Consider the following 19,746-nt stretch of genomic DNA (forward strand, 5'->3'; position numbering starts at 1 on the left):
CTTGTGAAGTTAGAACAGAAAACAGAGGGATTATCTGTGGCAAATAAGTTACATTGTCTCAACAACAATGAACCAATTTAATTTAGTCCCAGACTTGTTTTAAGAATTCTAAATGACAGAACACTTGGACATGCTTTTTGTAAATACATTTGTTATGGCCATGCACAGTTCCTCTTTCTACCCAAAAGTAGAAAATGCAAGGTCATTAAATATAAATATATCACTGCAAAATGCAGAGGCACTGCACCATATCGATAGAAACATCATTAAATTTTCAGTAATAACTACTTCCATATTTGGCTTCTTTTTTATTTCTTGAGTGAAGCAAAGTAATGGTCATGGCTTATTTCTTTATTCTTCCAGTTCAGCACTTTCTCGTTTTTTTAATTTTACTAAGTATCTTTAGACTTTACAAAAGAAAAAAAACCAAAATAATTTAACAGGAAAGAAATTGCTCCATGAAAACCAAAATTTGTCAACATTACTTTTCAAACTACACTTCTCAGAAAACCAAATCTTTAGGTGGTTGGAGATGATAAGCTTAAGCATCTGTTCAAAAGAAAACTATAAACACAAGAATGTGAATTCTAGATGTGAAACTGAGGAAGAAACTGGGGGCCACAGAAATATTCACAACAGCGCAAAAGATGAGGATGAGCAGTATTTTAGAATGCTACACACCAACACATAGGCCCTGAAAAACAAACATGATGAGCTTGAAATCCTAATTAAGGAAGGTAAATATGACTTAATAGGCATTACAGATACTTGGAGGGATGACTCCCACGATTGGAATATAATACCTGAGAGAGAAAATCTGCTAAAAATGAATAGATGGAAAAGAAGGGGGGACTGAGTAGCATTATATGACAAAGACAAATTCATCTGCACAGAAATCCCTGTGAGTGCTCAAACTGAACCAGTATTTGAAAAAGAAATCAAAACAACATTGCGGATTTCAGTAAAGCCCTTGTTAAGCTCTCTCATGGTATTTTGTATGCAATGGGATCTTGTAGCTTTCATAGACTTAAGTTTACTTCCTCGGCACTGACAGCACTTTACTCCATGCATCTGAGGAAGCAAACTTAAGTCTGCAAAAGCTAATGCGACCAACTCTCTCAGTCTCAAAGGTGCTACAAGAACCCTTTTGCATACTGATATTTCAGAATAACATTGTAATTTCTTTGAATTCTATTCCCATGATATTTTGATTAACAAAGTAAGCAAATGGAATAGATGGAAACACCATCAAATGAATCCATGATTGGATGGAAAACTGCTCAAAGAGTTGTCATCATTAAGTGTGCTTCAAATTGTAAGAAGGTCTCAAGTCAGTGGTTCTCAACTTGTGGGTCCCCAGGTGTTTTGGCCTACAACTCCCAGAAATCCCAGCCAGTTTACCAGCTGTTAGGATTTCTGGGAGTTGAAGGACAAAGCATCTGGGGACCCACAGGTTGAGAACTACTGTCTTAAGTGGAGTACCACAGAGTTCTGCTCTGGGGATAACACTCTTCAGTATTTTTATCAATGATTTAAACGATGTAGTGAAGAAATTCCTTGTCAAATCTGCAGATGAAGCAAAACTGAGAGTAGCTAACATACTAGAAGATAGGAACGGTGGTTTACAATATTATTGCTATTGTGTGCCTTCAAGTGATTTACAAGCTTTTCTTAAAAAGATATGTTCAGAGAGTATCTGCCATTGCTTTCTTCTAAGATTGAGAGAGTGAGACTTGTCCAAGGTCGCCCAATGGTTTCCATGACAAACAGGCATTGAAACCCAAGTCTCCCAGATTCCTAACATTCATATTCTTTCTTCATGCTAATTCTTACAATATTACTGCATAAGGAAACAGAAAAAAGATTAAACTGAATGACAAAACAATAAAATAGCATTAACCATGTTGCTTACTTTCAGCAATAAAATTAAATGATGATACAGAAGATGCAACATGTTGTTTAACAAAACTGTGTTTCAATTATGCTGGTTAGTCCCATATTCATTTTAATTCCGATGGCAGCAAGGAAGGCTGTTTTTTCCTCTCAAGATTCAGTAACATTACAACCTGGGGATCACAACCAGATACAATGAAGACATCTGCCCATGCACTTTGCTACTCTGCTGCTGAATACACATGCTCAGTGTGAAATACATCCCACCACATTAAAACAGTGGATGTGGTTTTTAATGAGACATGCCACATTATCACAGGATGTCTATGCCCTACATCACTGGAGAAATTATACTGTTTAGCCAGTATTGTACCACCTGATATCTATTGGGAAATGGCAGCCAGTAATGAAAGGACCAAAGCATTGACATCTTTGACCCATCCTCTGTTCGGATATCAGCCAGGACGTCAACATCTTAAATCAAGAAATAGCATCCTAAGATCTACAGAGATACTCAGAGAAACACCTCAACAAGCAAGAGTCCAAAAGTGGCAGACTAAAACCCGAAACTCAATCAGTGGCTGATACCAGATGAGAAATTTCCACCTGGATACACAGAAGATTGAGCGACTTGGAAGGCACTGAGAAGACCGCACTCTGGTATCACGAGATGCAAAGCCCATCTTAAGAAATGGAGCTACAAAATGGAGTCCACGACATGCGAGTGTGGAGAAGAGCAAACCAGAGACCACTTACTACAATTTATTTATTTTTATTTATTTCAAATATTTCTATCCCGCCCTTCTCACCCGGAGGGACTCAGGGCGGCGTACAATTGGCAACAATTCGATGCCGATACAATGCAGTCTGAGTCCCACCACATGTACAATGGAGGACCTTCTTACAGTGACACCTGAAGCACTTGAAGTGGCCAGCTTCTGGTCAAAGGAAATTTAGCATAATGCCAAGTTTTTAACTTCGTTTGTGTTTTAACTGTAGTCTCAATTTGCTTCTGACATGATAAATAAATAGTAATATTACAGCTAAAATGTTCTAATCAACCCCAAGATCAAATTGTACTCATCAATGGATTTCCAGTGCATGCGTTTTGTTGATCACCAAGAAGCCACAACATGGAGGAGCTTGAGCAATTAAAGCTTAAAGCAACATTTGCCTTTGATTGTTATCTCTTTGCAGATTAGCCACAGCCAAGAAGTGTACTGTTTTCACAGCATTTAAACACACACATAAACAAAAGAAAGAGAAGAACAGTATTCCCCACCCTCTTTCACAAGCACAGGGCAGTTTTCAACAATTTCATTAAAGTCAAATTTACTGTAATTCCTACAGGGCATACAATTAAAGTAATGGGCATGGATTGCTTGTGGAAACAAATGAAAGCATGCTAAGAAAAAGGAAGAATTCCTTTCTACTCACTAACACTTTCATATCTCAGCTACATAATAATTCAAACAATTAGATTTTAAAAAGTTTAAGCTTGACAACCTCTTAACCAGATATTACTCACCCTACACAACAAAGATATTATGCCATTAGATAACTTTCCTGGATGTTTGAACCATTAATCATTTCCGTTAACAGACTCATAAGAAAGACATTTATAAAGGAGAAAGCCAAATCTTCACTGAAAATGTAACCAACAGGGCCAAGAGTGAGCATCAGCACGTGACACATAAGTACCAATGCTCCATACCTAGTAAAAAAATTAGATAGCTAAAGCATGACAAATCAGAAGTGGAGTTTTAAAAGGCAATTATTCTTTCTGGGCTCATCCAGAACAGGAAAATGCTCTTCAAGTGCTGAGAGTTTCTTTTTTTCTTTTGATTCTAACTGCATACTCTCAAGTTCGCATCCGAAGTTACTCCTGAAATATCTCAAGTTTCTCCTATTCCCCATTAACTCATGTCCTTCCACTTCCCATTGATCACATCTTATATCTAGAAACTCAAGCAACATTTCAGAAATTGGTTTTCACTCATTTTCACTGAATCTTCTTCATTATAATTATTCGGGAACTAACATATGCCCCAGTATTGACCAAGTGTCAATGGAATCACTGCCTGCTTAGTTTCTCCCTTTTCCAGCTCTGAGAAGGCCTACCTCACAATGTCTCAGGCCCCTTCCACACTGCTGAATAAAATCCCACATTATCTGCTTTGAACTGGAATATATGGCAGTGGGGACTCAGATAACCCAGTTCAAAGCAGATATTGTGGGATTTTCTGCCTTGATATTCTAAGATATAGGGCTGTGTGGATGGGTCCTTAATGGCAACTCTCTGGCAACAGTAGGCAGGCTCTTTGTGGCTCTTCCTTTACTTCATCCGTTTCTCTCATACATCTTCTCCCTCTTTTATTTTTTTTTCTGCCCTTGCTTTCCCTCATCCACCTTCCCTTCTCTTTTCTTTCCTTTCTCTTTTTTCTCTTCTTTCCTTTTTCTTTCTTCTCCCTTTCCTCCTTTCCCCTCATACACATCACCTTTCTTTCCAGTGGCTTCAGAGAGGGCCACTTCACCTAGCAACAGCCAATCCAGTGACATCAGAGAGGGCGACATCGCCTACCAACAACCTTTTTTAGTATAAAGAGATAAAAACACATATCTTGACTTTATAGAGAGAAAGATGAGAGTCAAAATATTCAAATGCATCAACAATACACTAGTTAAATACTGGGATTATTTTGATTTGATTCAAACGTTTATCTTTCCCTTAACTGATCTCTGTGTCCAGAAAACAAGTGCTGTGCTTACTGACATCTTATCAAGTTCTAAGATAATTTTTTAAATGTCAGGAGTGACTTGAGAAACTGCAGGTTGCTTCTGGCATGAGAGAATTGGCCGTCTGCAAAGACGTTGCTCAGGGGATGCCCAGATGTTTTACCATCATGTGGGAGGCTTTTCTCATGTCTCCACATGGGAAGCTGGAGCTGACAGACAGGAGCTCGCCCCCACCCCCTGGATTCGAACCACCGACCTTTTGGTCAACAGTCCTGCCGGCACAAGGGTTTAACCCACTGCACCAGGGGCTTCATTCAAGGATAATACAAGTAAGAGATACATTTAATTATGAAAAATAATGAGTTTATTTAAACCAAAGTAGGAAACAGATATTAGAAATCCTTAACAGGGTTACATGAAATGTGTTGCCGGAGAACAGTTATACTGTGCATTGCTAAAAAGACAAATAATTGGGCTAAGAGCAAATCAAGCCTAAACTCTCCCTAGAAGGCAAGATAGTGACCAATGCGAGCCTGTTGCACTTTGGACATACAGTAGAGTCTCACTTATCCAACATAAACGGGCTGGCAGAATGTTGGATAAGCGACTATGTTGCATAATAAGGAGGAGTTAAGGAAAGGCCTATTAAACATCAAATTAGGTTATGATTTTACAAATTAAGCACCAAAACATCATGTTATACAACAAATTTGACAGAAAAAGTAGTTCAATATGCAGTAATTCTATGTAATAATTACTGTATTTACGAATTTAGCACCAAAAAATCACGATGTATTGACTACAAAAATGTGTTGGATAATCCAGAACGTTGGATAAGCGAATGTTGGATAAGTGAGAGACTACTGTATCATGAAAAGACATTGTTTACTAGAAACGATGACGTATGGTAGACGCAGCAAGAAAAGAAGAAGAGCATATTCCAGATGGATAGACTCAACCATAGAAGCCCCGGTTCTGAGTTAACAAGATCTGAGGATCGGGTGACTGGGAGATCTCTCATTTATGAGGTTGTTGTAAGTTGAAATCAGGTTGACAGCAGTTAATAACAACAATGGCAGGAGTTCCTTGAACATACTTTGGGTTAAAGAAAACATCATGTGGATTTCCTGAATAAGATCTGTTTGAACAGGAACAAAACACAACTTTCAGAAACTTTTTTTCTCAGGTGGAAAGCTCTCGGTGAATCAAAGGAATTCTTTAACACAGTATGTGCCTATCTTTCCTCCTTTATTTATTTCATTTATTAAGACCTTCCCTATATTATTTTTCTTTCTTAAAAACAAAGCCCAATAAGAACAAAAGCAATAAAATAAGTAGTTAATAGAAAAATCAGTAATACAACAAAGATAATAAAATCCATCAAAGGCTATAAAAGAGGGGAAAGTTATAGGATTAATTGTTAAGAAAATGATCCCTTAAAATGCATGGATGGATCTTCATTTAATGGCAAAACTATTCACCATTAGAAGCCTGCCTGATCTCCCTGAGAGACCATTTAATTTAGTGGGAACCAAAACATAGAAATACCATGCGACTAATAACTGGAATCTAGTAAGGGAAATGACATTTGAAAAGAAAATACCAAATAGGCAGTAAGGAAAATGGTCGATCATATAAAGGATGAATATACCTGTGAGGAGATCCTGCAACTGAAGCATTGGAGGCAGATTAAGATCACTTGGGTATAAGGATACAGAAGTAGAAAACAGCCATGTCTGGGATATCTTCGTAGATCAGGTAACAAACCATTCAAAAAAGAGAGAGACAGTTGTAATGTAAAACTCTGGCTACACTGATATCTTTTGGAAATCAAACTCTGCCAAGACTGTAAGGTCCGTGCGGTGGAAAACACAACAAAAGAAGTGACTGCACTGGACCTATTCTACAGAAATAGGGAACATTTGGTGAGTGTGAGTGGAAGTCGCGACATCTTGAGATGCATTACATGAAGGAAATGGAAGAACATGGATATTCACTCTGATCTTTTCAATTTGGGGGGGGGGGGGCAATTTCAATACATTTAAGAAAATATTGGGTGAGAGTCCAAGACAGAAAATACTCAAAGAGAAAAGAGTTCATGATGTATGGGGATTTCCTAATTGGGTGATACAGAAGGCACTATCCCATAACATTCCAAAAGGAAAATGGAAGTCAAAACAAAAAAAGAACCAGCTGAATTTTATAAAATTTCAGAGACCAGGATTTGATTCACTACTCAGCTGTGGAAACCCATTAGGTGATCTTGGGTGGATTGCACACTCTCAGCCCCAGAAAACCTTATGGTTACCATAGTCAAAAATGACTACTGGTTGATCAATCTGATGTCAATACCATGAGATATTTTAGAATAAGTCATTAAAAGCTGATCAATGTGAATTTAAAAACGTTTATCTTTAAAAATATATCAAATTATTCTTAATTTTTTTAATACAGTGACCAGCTTGGTAGATCAAACAAATGATAAGGTATTTTGATTTCAAGAAGGCTATTTTGACAACATCCTCTATAATAGTCTTACAGACATACAAAAGAAGAGTAAGATACCTGGCTTCGGAGGTGGTTGCTAGATTAACTCAAATAATATTTCCCAATAGTTCCTTGTCATCCTGTGTTAGAGTCTGTTGAGGACCCAGTGTACAACATCTTTGTAAATAACTTGGATGAAGGAATAGAAGGCATACTAATCAATGTCATAGACAACAGCCAACTGAGAGTAATACCCAAGGCCTCAGAACATGGAACTGGGATTCAAGATAACCTCAACAAATTGGAGAACAGGTTCAAAAATAATAAAAAGAACAAAACAAAACAAAATAAATTTCAACAGGCAAATACAAGGTTCTATATTCAGATGGACAAATATAACATGGGTATCATCTGGTTTGACATCAGTACATGTGAAAAAGATCTAGGGATCTCAGAAGACTAGAAGTTAAACATGAGCAAACACTGTGACATAAGAATCAAAAAGCAAATACAATTCCAGACAATGTTAATATGTAGATGTATAGTATTTACATTAAAGGACATTTTTATTAGTCTACTTTGCTTTTATCAGACTTTACATAATATCCAGTTCTTGGCATTATACTTTAAGAAGTTATATTACAAGAAAGGTGATTCCAATTAACGACCAGCAAGATGTTTCTAACGGTAAGAGTTACTTGACAGAGGAACAAACCATGTCAGAAGATGGACTATCTTTTGGTAGAGGTTGAATATCCCTCCACCTTTTAAACAGAAAAACAATTCCTTTCAATCCTCTAAGGCAGTGGTTCTCAACCTGGGGTCCCCAGATGTTTTTGGCCTTCAGCTCCCAGAAATCCTAACAGCTGGTGAACTGGCTGGGATTTCTGGGAGTTGTGGGACAAAAACATCTGGGGACCCCAGGTTGAGAACCACTGCTCTAAGGGTAATGCTTCCCACATTGTTTAACAGAAGATCACCAATTTTTGTAACTGGGGTGCAGTGAGTTAAACCCTTGTGCTAGCAGGAGTGATGACTCGAAGGCTGGGTTGCTGATCTGAAGGTTGCCAGTTCGAATCCAACCCGGGGAGAGCGTGGATGAGCTCCCTCTATCAGCTCCAGCTCCATACGGGGACATGAGAGAAGTTTTGCACAAGGATGGTTAAAAACATCAAAAAAAATCCGGGCGTCCCCTGGGCAACGTTCTTGCAGATGGCCAGTTCTCTCACATCAGAAATTACTTGCGGATTCTCAAGTCACCCCTGACACGATTTAAAAAAACATGTTTTATTTCTTACTGTGCCAGAGACTAGCACTATATTTGTGTCTATTGTTTCTTTCTTTCCATGTAACTTCCCAGGGTAAGTAGCCAATGGCTCACTCCATCTGCCCAAGGGATGGGGTAATAGCACCATTACATATAGACTATCTGACAGAACATCTCTCACCGCACGTTCCTATCTATGCCCTGACATCCAAAGGAAACACCCTCCTATCAGTAGAACTACTTTCACAGATATGGTTGGTAGGAACACAAGAGAAGATCATGGCTGCCCCTCAACTTTGGGACATCTTTCCTTAGAGACCAAAATTTTCCATTCCTTGCTGCCCTTTCGTTTCAGGTAATAGTTTTAATTTATTCTGATTTTCAGAACAACAGGCATTTAAGGAAAGGTTTGTAAGAGGATGCTGTATTGTTTTAAAATGTGCTGTTTGAATTGCTTTGTTTTAAAATACTTTTAGGTTTAAAAAACATTTTAAATGGTTAATCCTTTAGTTCTACTTTAAAGCTGTTGTTTTTTTACAGGTTTTAATTATCCTGCAGTTAAATTGTAATTTAGTTTGCAATATTGCCTCGAGTCTCAAAGTTGGGGAAAATGCAGACTATAAAAAGTGTAATAATTAGTTTTGATCATTTCTATTTGTTTCCAAAAATCATCAGCACACCAGAGTTCTCTATTGCTCTTTCCAGACAACTGAACTTTATAGATCAATCTTCCAAACTCCAATGTTTTAGGTGAGAAAATGTTCAGCATTGGAGGAGTCAAGTTTTCTTGGAATCTAAATGCTGGCTGAGATGGCACTTGAAAGGGAAAGAAACAGCATCAATCAAACAAATGTGATTTTCATATTACTAATATTTGTCTTGTTCTAATACAGACAGCTGTTCTCAAGAGGGTCAGTGAAAGAAAACTAGACTGTGACCACATTAGAAAATGTAAAAACCAGCCCCTTATCATACACGTGATAAGGGCTAAGAAATTGCTACCATGTTTTGAGAAAGAACTGGATTTCAGACATGGCTCACTCTGGCACATTAAACAACACAGACCTCAGGAGGAATAATTAAGAGGGTAAAATTAAACATGCCCTTAAATGCTTCTGCTGTTTGAAATTAAAGCTCCAATTCCTCAACCTTAAACTGCTTACTGTCAAGAACTTTCAGTCAACTTACCAGGAGTCATAAAATCAGGTCTTGACTGGATGACAGTAAAAGTGCTCCAGATGAATTAATCACAAGTGGCATCAGCTATTAGTTTTGGCCAATTTCTCAGCCCCAAATTCATCTACCCAGACTTCTGCATTTAAGGTAATCTTTGCAGCACAAAGCCCCTTTCTTGAACTGTAGCCACAGAGACTCAAGGAAGATGTCAAAGCAATCAGATCTTCTATTTATAAAAGTGTATTATCTTAGATTGAGACACTCTTTCTCTGGACCACATTTGCAGCCGAAACAGCTTGGCTTAAAACAATAGTGCTGCATTTGCATTTGCTGGCAGAGCATTTGACCTTCAAGGAATATAATTCAGCTGCTGAAACAGACCTTTTTCCTCCTCATTTGTTTTTGTTTTTTTAAGACACATACTTTACAAAACACTTTCTTTTTAGGTATGAATTTCCAGCCCCTGCACAGAAATAAAGAAGTTCCTTTCATGTATTTGAGTCACTTTTCAAAGATGGCCTTCTGAACAGTGTGGGACTGTGACATTCACAAGAACATCAAAAGCTGACATGGACCCCAGAACAATAGGGACAGGGGTCCCAAGATCTGGCTGGGAGACTGAACCCCACTAATATGATCTGGCAAAACTGGACAGACCCGGCTGGGAGACCAAGCCCCTCTGAAACAATTTGGTAAAACTAGACAGACCAACTATGTAGCTGGTCAATCCTCTTTAGTAATTATCAATCACAAGTGTACTAAATGATCCAACACTGGGAAATATTCAGACAGAAATAGCAGTCAAGCCCAAGCAGGAATAATAAAGGCTGCCTACAACCTTTCTATCCTACAAACATAGACTTTAATGCAGGAATTTAGGATATTGTTATTCTCTAGACTAGCCTTACATTGAAAAATTCACCTAGTCACCACTAGGAATTCCATGAAAGTCAGCAAGACATTCAATCTCCTGCCTATTTCTCTCATCCCCAGGTGAACTAGTAGAAGACTTTGCTGCTGTTTTACTAGTCTGCTAAGAAGCCAGAAGTCTAGTAGGTTTTTTTCCCCATTCAGGCTCATGAATGGCTAGTGAAAATAATTACAAGCCAGTAATTTTTGTAGATTTTTCTACACAGCTGTCCAAAATCACAATCCCAGTGGAACTCCTTCAGAATTTCAACTGAGATAATGAACAAGTCTCCCTTTTCCATAGTATGGAGAAATAATGTACGACAACAGACATGCAGACATTGGTCCAATTATTAACAAATGGTTGTGGTTGTGTTCAATTATCTGTAGTTTTCATGGAAGACTGCTCCCTGTCTTTTGGAGACCATGTGGCACATTTTACAACCAGCCATAAACTTGTTTCCCTAAATTCCTGTTCACGTCAATTAAATGTTATTTTTTCTCTCTTCACTGAGATATTTCCTTTCTTCATCTTCTTGCAAAATGTCTGTAAGACATGTGATAAACCTACATTTTATCAACTAAGATTATTTTTAAGCAATGAAACTCAAGCAGGAAGCATACCCTAAAGACACCAGATCCTGTCTGAGCTTTGAAGCTAAGCAGAGTCAGCCCAGGTTAGTACTTGTATGAGACCATGAATGAATACCAGATGCTAAGGCTGTATATCAGAGGAAGGGACGCGAAAATCAACTCTGAGTATTCCTTATACCATTCATAAGGTCATCATAAATCCACTGGAAGACACATAATGGATAACTCCATGGTCATAAAGCTAGGCAAACAACTGCTTATTCTGACAATCTTATTATTAAAGTAATCAAAACCTTAACTTTATGAACATCTTTGGGAAAAGCAATCACAGTTGAATCAGACTTGTTGGCCAACCTCTGGTACCTGTTTTCCTTCATTGCTGTAATATAGCAATTCCAAATTACAATTTAAAACAAACCTTATTGACTTTGAATTAACATGTTATAATTGGCTATGATATAATATTCAGTAACTTTTTTGAACTGAGGTCAGTATTCATAACATTAACAAGAAAAAGGAGGGATCCAAAGTGACATTTAAAATGCTGCAGCCATTCACCTGAAGATACACATGCCACTGCTTTGTTAGAGATCAGCAGAACTATTTGCCTGCAAAATTCTGAGAGAAAGACTGTGTGTAATCCAATTTTGTCCATGACAGCAAAAATGCCATTGGCTTGAAACCCAGCACTTCTTAATCAAGAGAAAATCCCAGTAGAGCAACCTAATCCTGCTCCCTGAGATCCTTAGATAAAATGCAGGATACAAATTTTAATTAATAAATAACACTCAAGATATCTTATAAGATAATTGAATGTAAATATTCTAATTAATTCATTAAGTAGATGATATCAGAGATTATGCCTTTGTAATTTTTTTCTCATTTACATTACTTTTTATAGAATTCCCTGGAATATTATTTCGCTGGGTTTTATTTCATTCAGTTGATGCTTGACCTTCCAATGTGAAGGTACAACTATTATAGCAACATGTGCATAGGCTCTTTAGAGAGGCTCACATGCATTATATCAATTGTATCAGTAAATTTTACAACAGACCAGTAAGACACACCAGTGTTATTGTTCCTTATACTCCAATAACAGTGGGCCAATAATAATCAACAAGTTTACAGTAAACATTACATTTGAACCTAGGCACTCCCAGCTTACACTCAAAATATAGGCTGCATATCAAGAAATTTGTAACTAGTGGTATAGGCATGAATATTGAAGTGTCTACACTCTCAAACATCTAAGGAAAATTCAAAATGGGAGGTAGCTGTGTACATTCATATCAACAAGTCAAATCCAGAGAAGATCTTTAGCAATAATAAGTTTCTGTTACCTTTTGAAGACAAAGCTTCCACTACTCCCCAAACACTCAACTTAAAAGCAGGGAGATATAACAGAAAGACATTATTGCTGGGAAAATCTATTTCCAATCCAGATATAGCAAAGATTGCAGGTAATGTCTGAATTATACTATAACAGTCCCAGAAATTACTCTGATTTAAACTCAACTCAAAAACAACACACTTTCTAAAATTATGATTCTGTGATAAAAACTACTGATGTATCCATTAGCAGCTACACTACAGTCTACTTTGCTGCTATGAGTATCCAATCTTCATCTATTTGAACAAAAAGAATAGGAGCAAATCACAAATATTCAAACTACACTATTGAGCTGAATATCGGCCCTTTTAAGGTTAAATCTAACCTATGTTTTTGGTATTTGCACCTCAGCCTTTAAACAAAGTATATAGAAAGAAAAGGATACATTCTGAAACATACATTTTACTCCAAAGCCACAACAATGAATTTTTTTGACACCTACAGGCTAAAGTTTTGTTATGGGAAATGGAGTAAAAAAACACTATCAAATAGATGGAAAATGCAACTTCAATTAACAGGTGTTTGTATGTACGGTTGCAATCACAGAGGTATATATAAACTTGGCATACGTATGCCTGCAAAATAGTCAAATGCCACAGAATGCCAAATATACATCTGGTGACTATAAAAAGTCTAGAAATATGAAAGGTTGCACAATACTGTTCATTGTTTTTGTTGCAACAGACTACGTCAGATATCCTACTGGAGGAGATGCGAGGAAAGTAATACAGTAGAGTCTCACTTATCCAACATAAACGGGCCGGCAGAACATTGGATAAGCAAAAATGTTGTATAATAAGGATTAAGGAAAAGCCTATTAAACGTCAAATTATGTTATGATTTTAAGCACCAAAACTTCATGTTTTACAACAAGTCTGCCACTTGTTTGGGAGTGTGGCTGCACTTGTGTTGTTGTTGGGGGTGTGGGTCCACTGCGTGTTGCTACCTAGAGAAACAGCTGTGGATCTGGGCGGGAGGCAGACTGCCTTGGATAATACAGAACATTGGATAAGCGAAGGTTGGATAAGTGAGACTCTACTGTACAAGGAAAGTAAATACTATTTATAGTGCCTAAAACTGAGCTAGAGCTCAGCCTCAAAGCTCCTCCAAACAAGAGAAATGGTGGTTGTCATTCTGAGCATCAGCAGAGTGCAATCCATTCATCACAGCCATTCATTATAACGGGTGGGGTGGAAGGGGAAATGATCATCAGGGGCTAAGAAAGAGAAAAAACAAAGCTAACCACTACCGATGGTTCAATGTAAACAAAAGTATAGTGTATAAAATTGTCCTCAGGCAATGCGGTATAGTGCCCAGAGCATTTGGACTACAACTATAGAGACAAGGGTTCAAATCCACACTCTGCCACAGAAACCCATTGGGTAACCCACAGCAAGTCACATACTCTCAGGCCCTTTACACACAGCTAAATAAAATCCCACATTATCTGATTTGAACTGGAATATATGGCAGTGTGGACTCAGATAACCCAGTTCAAAGCAGATATTGCAGGAATTTCTGCCTTGATATTCCAGGTTATACGACTGTGTGGAACGGACCCCAGTCTCAGGGCCCTTCCACACAGCCCTATATCCCAGAATAACAACATAGAAAATCCCACATTATCTAAGTGCGGACTCAGATAACCCAGTTCAAAGCAGATATTGTGGGATTTTCTGTCTTGATATTCTGGGAGATAGGGCTGTGTGGAAGGCCCTCAGAGGAAGAGAAAAGGAACCTCTCTGAACTAATCTTCCCAAGAAAACCCCTTTATAGGGTTGCCATAAGATAAAATGACTTGAAGGCACTGAACAACGATGTGTATACTAAAGCATGTATAAATATTAGACACACCTTATATCATGAGAAGACATGACCCATTAGAAAAAGCAATAACACTTGGAAAGATAGCAAGCAGCAGGAAATGAGAATATGGTATTACAAGTGGATAGAGTCAATGAAGGGAGCCATAATGTTTTCCAGCACTGTTGAATATCTGATTTTTATGTATTGCTTTTAATGTTTGTATTGCTTGCATTTTATAAATGCTGTTAGCCACCTCAGGCCCTTGAGTGGGGAAAGGCAGGATAAAAATTGCCTAAATAAAAAATAACTGAGTTTGCAAGACAGAGGTCCCTTCCACAAAGCTGAACTGAATATCAAGCAAAAAGTGGGTGATAGAAACAATATATTATGAAAGCTGACTGGCCCAACCTAGGGATCACAACCAGATACAGTGAAGACAACTACCCTTCTGCTTTGCTATTCTGCTGATGAGTACACATGCTCACTGTGAAACACATCTCACCATGTTAAAACAGTGGATGTGGTTCTTAATGATACATGCTCCATTCTCACAGGATGTCTACTGGTATGCTCTACACCACTGGAGAAATTATACTGTTTAGCCAGTATTGCACCATATGACATCCGCCGGGAAGTAGCAGCCAATAATGAAAGGATCAAGGAAGTGACATCTCTGGCCCATCTCCTGTTTGGATATCAGCCAGCAGGCCAATGTCTTAAATAAAGGAATAGTTTTCTAAGATCTACAGAAATACTCATGGGAACACTTCAGCAAAAGTGGCAGGAACCTCAAGCCATGGGTGATACTGAACGAGAGACTCCCCACCCGGGCACAGAGAAGACTGGGCGACTTGGAAGGCACTGAAAAGACTGCGCTATGGCACCACAAGATACAAAGCCAACCTTAAGAAATGGGACCACAAAGTGGAGTCCATGACATGCACATGTGAAGAAGAGCAAACCACAGACTACTTACTACAATGCAGTCGGAACCCTGCCACATGCACAATGGAGGATATTCTTATAGCAACACCTGAGCCACTCCAAGTGGCCAGCTTCTGGTCAAAGGACATTATTATATTGCCAAGTTTTCAAACTTTGTTTGTGTTTTCTAAATATTTATTTATATACTGCTCTTCTCCCCAAGGGGACCCAGAGCGGTCTTACATAATGGCAAGATTTCTGCCACATATAATACAAAATATAGTAAAAATCAACAATCGTAAAACACACTTAAAAACCAATATCATACCCAATTAAAACAGTTAAACACTGTGTAACCATTACAACAGGGCCAGTAGCATTGGGCCAAACGTCAGAGCCAGTCTGCATTCAACTTCACATTAACCCAATGAATAAAAAGGTAAAGGTTTCCCCTGACGTTAAGTCCAGTCATGTCTCACTCTGGGGGTTGGTGCTCATCTCCATTTCTAACCCGAAGAGCCGGCGTTGTCCGTAGACACCTCCAAGGTCATGTGGCCAGCATGACTGCATGGAGCGCTGTTACCCTCCCGCCGGAGCGGTACCTATTGATCTACTCACATTTGCATGTTTTTGAACTGCTAAGTTGGCAGGAGCTGGAGCTAAGAGCGGGCGCTCAAACCGCTCCCGGGATTTGTAACCTGGGACCTTTCGGTCTGCAAGTTCAACAGCTCAGCGCTTTAACGCATTTCGCCACCCGGGGCACCCAATCCAACGAATACATCAGGTTATATCAACTCGCATCCTAAAATGGGCCAAAAGCTTGGCCCACGTCCAGGTCTTCAGCTGCTTCCCAAAAGACATGAGGGAGAGGGCTTCCCTAATCTCCCTTGGCAAGTTGTTTCACAGCCGTGGAGCCACCACCAAAAAAGCCCTGTCTCTCGTCCCCGCCAAACGCACCTGTGACGGCGGCAGGACCGAGAGCAGGGCCTCACTCGAAAATACATTACAACTGTACCTTCGGTTCGCTTCTGATACAATAAATAAATAAGCGTGGTTTCTGGCCGGTATGGCCCTGTTCGAGCAGCATTTTCTCCTGACGTTTCGCCTGCATCTGTGTTTGGCATCTTCAATATTTGCATATGCAAATACATGTTGAGCATCCCTTATCCAAAATTCCAAAATCCAAAACTAACTTCAGGCTATGTGTAGATCGGGCCTGGGCTAATTTGGGCCTTTCCTTCCAGGTGTTTTGGACTCCTGGAGGGAAGGCCCAAGTTGGCCCAGGCCTAGTGTGGAGGCGCCTCCCCCTGTACACACCCCTCCTCCCCAGGCTTACAGCGTGTGTCCGCAGACGTTGACCATCAGCTTGAGGGAGGGGTTCCTGTACTTGGTGGTCTTGCAGCGAGGGCAACACTGGTCCTCCATGGCGACCCCTCCTCCTCTCCAGAAGGCCCCAGTCAAGGCACTGAGCGCTTCAAACAGCTCCTGCCAGCAGCGTCCCGCCGCAAACAACGACCGGCCGGAACTTGGGCTGCGGAAGAAAGGTTCCGCTTCGAGGGAGGAGATATGCAAATAAATGTAAAGCAAAAAGAATGCAAACTGAAGGCCCTTCCACACAGCCATATATCCTAGAATAACAAGGCAGGAAATCCCCACAATATCTGCTTTGAAACTGGGTTATCTGAGTCCGCATTGCCATATATCCCAGTTCAAAGCAGATAATGTGGAATTTTATTCAGCACTGTGGAAGGGGAACTTAGAGCCACAAGTGCTATTGGGTTGCAATTCCCATTATCCCCAGTCCACGTGGTGAATAATCAAAAGAGATGAAGTTATCATTTAATAACACCTGCGGGGGAGTCAGATGCATTGGATATCATTTACATTATTATTATTATTATTATTATTACTATTACTACTACTATTATTATTACAGTAGAGTCTCACTTATCCAACATAAACGGACGGCAGAACGTTGGATAAGCGAAAAATGTTGGATAATAAGAAGGGATTAAGGAAAAGCCCTATTCAACGTCAAATTACGTTATGATTTACAAATTAAGGACCAAAACATCATGTTTTACAACAAATTTGACAGAAAAGGCAGTTCAATACACAGCAATATATGTAGTAATTACTGTATTTACGAATTTAGCACGAAAACATCACAATGTATTGAAAAGATTGACTACAAAAAATTGACTACTAAAAGGCAGATTGTGTTGGATAATCCAGAATGTTGGATAAGCGAATGTTGGATAAGTGAGACTCTACTGTATTATATTTATTTATATGACACTTTTTTCTCTTAGGGCCCTTTTATACAGCCATATAATCCAGAATATCAAGGCAGGAAATCCCACAATATCTGCTTTGAACGTGAATATATGGCAGTGTGGACTCAGATAACCCACTTCAAAGCAGATATTGTGGGATTTTCTGCCTTGATATTCTGAGATATAGGGCTGTGTGGAAAGGCCCCCAGAAAGATCCAAAGAGTAGTAAGCCTGTATACTTGTGCTGAACAAACTTTTGTTTTAATGGGAGATTTGAACACACATACAGAGAGCCCTTCTACACTGCCCTATAAAATCCAGATTATCTGCTTTGAACTGGATTATGTGGCAAAGTAGACTCATATAATCCAGTTCAAAGCAGATAATGTGAATTATCTGCTTTGATAATCTAGATCAGTGGTTCTCAACCTGTGGGTCCCTAGATGTTTTGGCCTTGAACTCCCAGAAATCCTAACAGCTGGTAAACTGGCTGGGATTTCTGGGAGTTGTAGGCCAAAACACCTGGGGACCCACCAGGTTGAAAACTACTGATCTAGATTATATGGCTGTGTAGAAGAGGCCATAATCAGCTATCTCCTTGCAGAATTCAGGGGCTTTTAGAGTTTCTGTTTTCAGCTGAAATGCCACTGAGGCTGGATCTACACTGGCATATAATCTAGTTTTATGCAGTTACTCTGTATTTTGAAATTGAACTATATGTCAGTGTAGATTAGGGGTTCTCAACCTGTGGCCCCCAGATGTTTTTGGCCTATAACTCCCAGAAATCCCAGCCAGTTTACCAGCTGGTAGGATTTCTGAGAGTTGAAGGCCAAAAACATCAGAGGACCCCATGTTGAGAACCACTGGTGTAGATCCAGACACAGATCTAACCACACCTCATTAGCCTGAAAGTAAACCCTACAGAGCTCAATAGGCTTTGTGTGTGTTTATACCTTCTGTGTATTTAAGCCTTCAAGTCGCCTGTCGATTTATAGGGACCCCCAATAATTTCCATAGGATTTACTTAGTCAAGGAAAACTCAGAGGTGTTTTCACCAGTTTCTTCCACTGAAATCCATTCTGGGATTTGTTGGCGGCCTCCCACCCAAATACTAACCAGGGCCGACCCTGCTTAGCATCCCAGATCAGATAGCCTTTAGGGCAGGCATGGGCAAACTTCGGCCCTCCGGGTGTTTTTGGACTCCAACTCCCACAATTCCTAACAGCCTACCGGCTGTTAGGAATTGTGGGAGTTGGAGTCCAAAACACCCGGAGGGCCGAAGTTTGCCCATGCCTGGTCTCCAGTAGATGCTCCCATAGTTACAGCACTGGGATATTATTGCCACGCCTCCATCCTATATAATCTTAGCGACAATGCCTTAACACCGTGACAAAGGAGAAATCTCTTAGGAAACTCTAAATCCCACTACTCCACAGGGTGGAGACGTGGAATTGGGGTCCACTTAATTATTTGTGGCGTGGGGAAAAAATATCTAAGCTATTTTCAAGTAAGGCAACGCTTGGATTTAAAGATCTTGCAGGCATATATATGTAAATATTACAAGCCAGTCCTGAGAGACAAGAGCGACCTTTAAGCCCCCAAAGAAATACGATAGAATGGGGGTTATATGGGACGTCAAGATTCGTGGCTAAATGTCGGATCCAAATGCTCTTTCTTAACTGGTTTATGGATCGTTAATGAAAAGCTGTATGGTTTGTCATTAAAACATAGGGTGCATCTACACTGAAGGATTAACGCAGTTCTGTCTCCTTTTGAACTGACATGTCTTGACGCTACGGAATCCTGGGAGATGTAGTATTTACAAGGTCTTTCTCCTTCTCCAGATGCCCAAGAGTGCTGGCGCCTCATCAAACTACAAATCACAGGATTTCATCGTATTCAGCCCTGGCAGTTCAAATGGTGTCAAACTGCACACAGTGTAAAGTAGATGCACCCTGGGCTTGTCAATCAATTTCTGAATCAGATTTCGTGACAGGCCGGATCTATGTTGCATTTTATTAAAGCATAGGTCCAGCCACAGTAAAATTTATCGATTTCAATAGCTGAGGACTTGCTCACGAGTAAATCAATTTAAGGTTCACACAGATGGTGAATCTTCAATCTTGTAACTGTGGGCGATTGTCATTTGAATGAGACGATTTAAAGAAAAAGGAAATGCTACCCTAATTTGTATTTATATATATTTCTGTATTTATACATATTATATATATATTCTAGGATTTGCAGCATAAGACCTGCACGATTTGTGAGGAAGAGAACCAATA

At 39.3% G+C, this 19,746-nt stretch overlaps 1 protein-coding gene across 1 annotated transcript in view; it reads right to left on the reverse strand.

The window, feature by feature from the left end:
- The window catches only part of mnat1 (MNAT1 component of CDK activating kinase), a 129,028-nt gene extending 112,318 nt beyond the window's left edge, over window positions 1-16,710 (reverse strand). Inside the window, exon 1 of the mRNA XM_003224707.4 lies at window positions 16,522-16,710. Coding sequence (XP_003224755.1) covers window positions 16,522-16,610 — 89 coding nt within the window. The 5' untranslated portion in view covers window positions 16,611-16,710. The remainder of the gene's footprint in view (window positions 1-16,521) is intronic.
- Window positions 16,711-19,746: the final 3,036 nt, after the last annotated feature.

This window comes from Anolis carolinensis, chromosome 1 (genome assembly GCF_035594765.1).
Source record: "Anolis carolinensis isolate JA03-04 chromosome 1, rAnoCar3.1.pri, whole genome shotgun sequence".
NCBI lineage: Eukaryota > Metazoa > Chordata > Lepidosauria > Squamata > Dactyloidae > Anolis > Anolis carolinensis.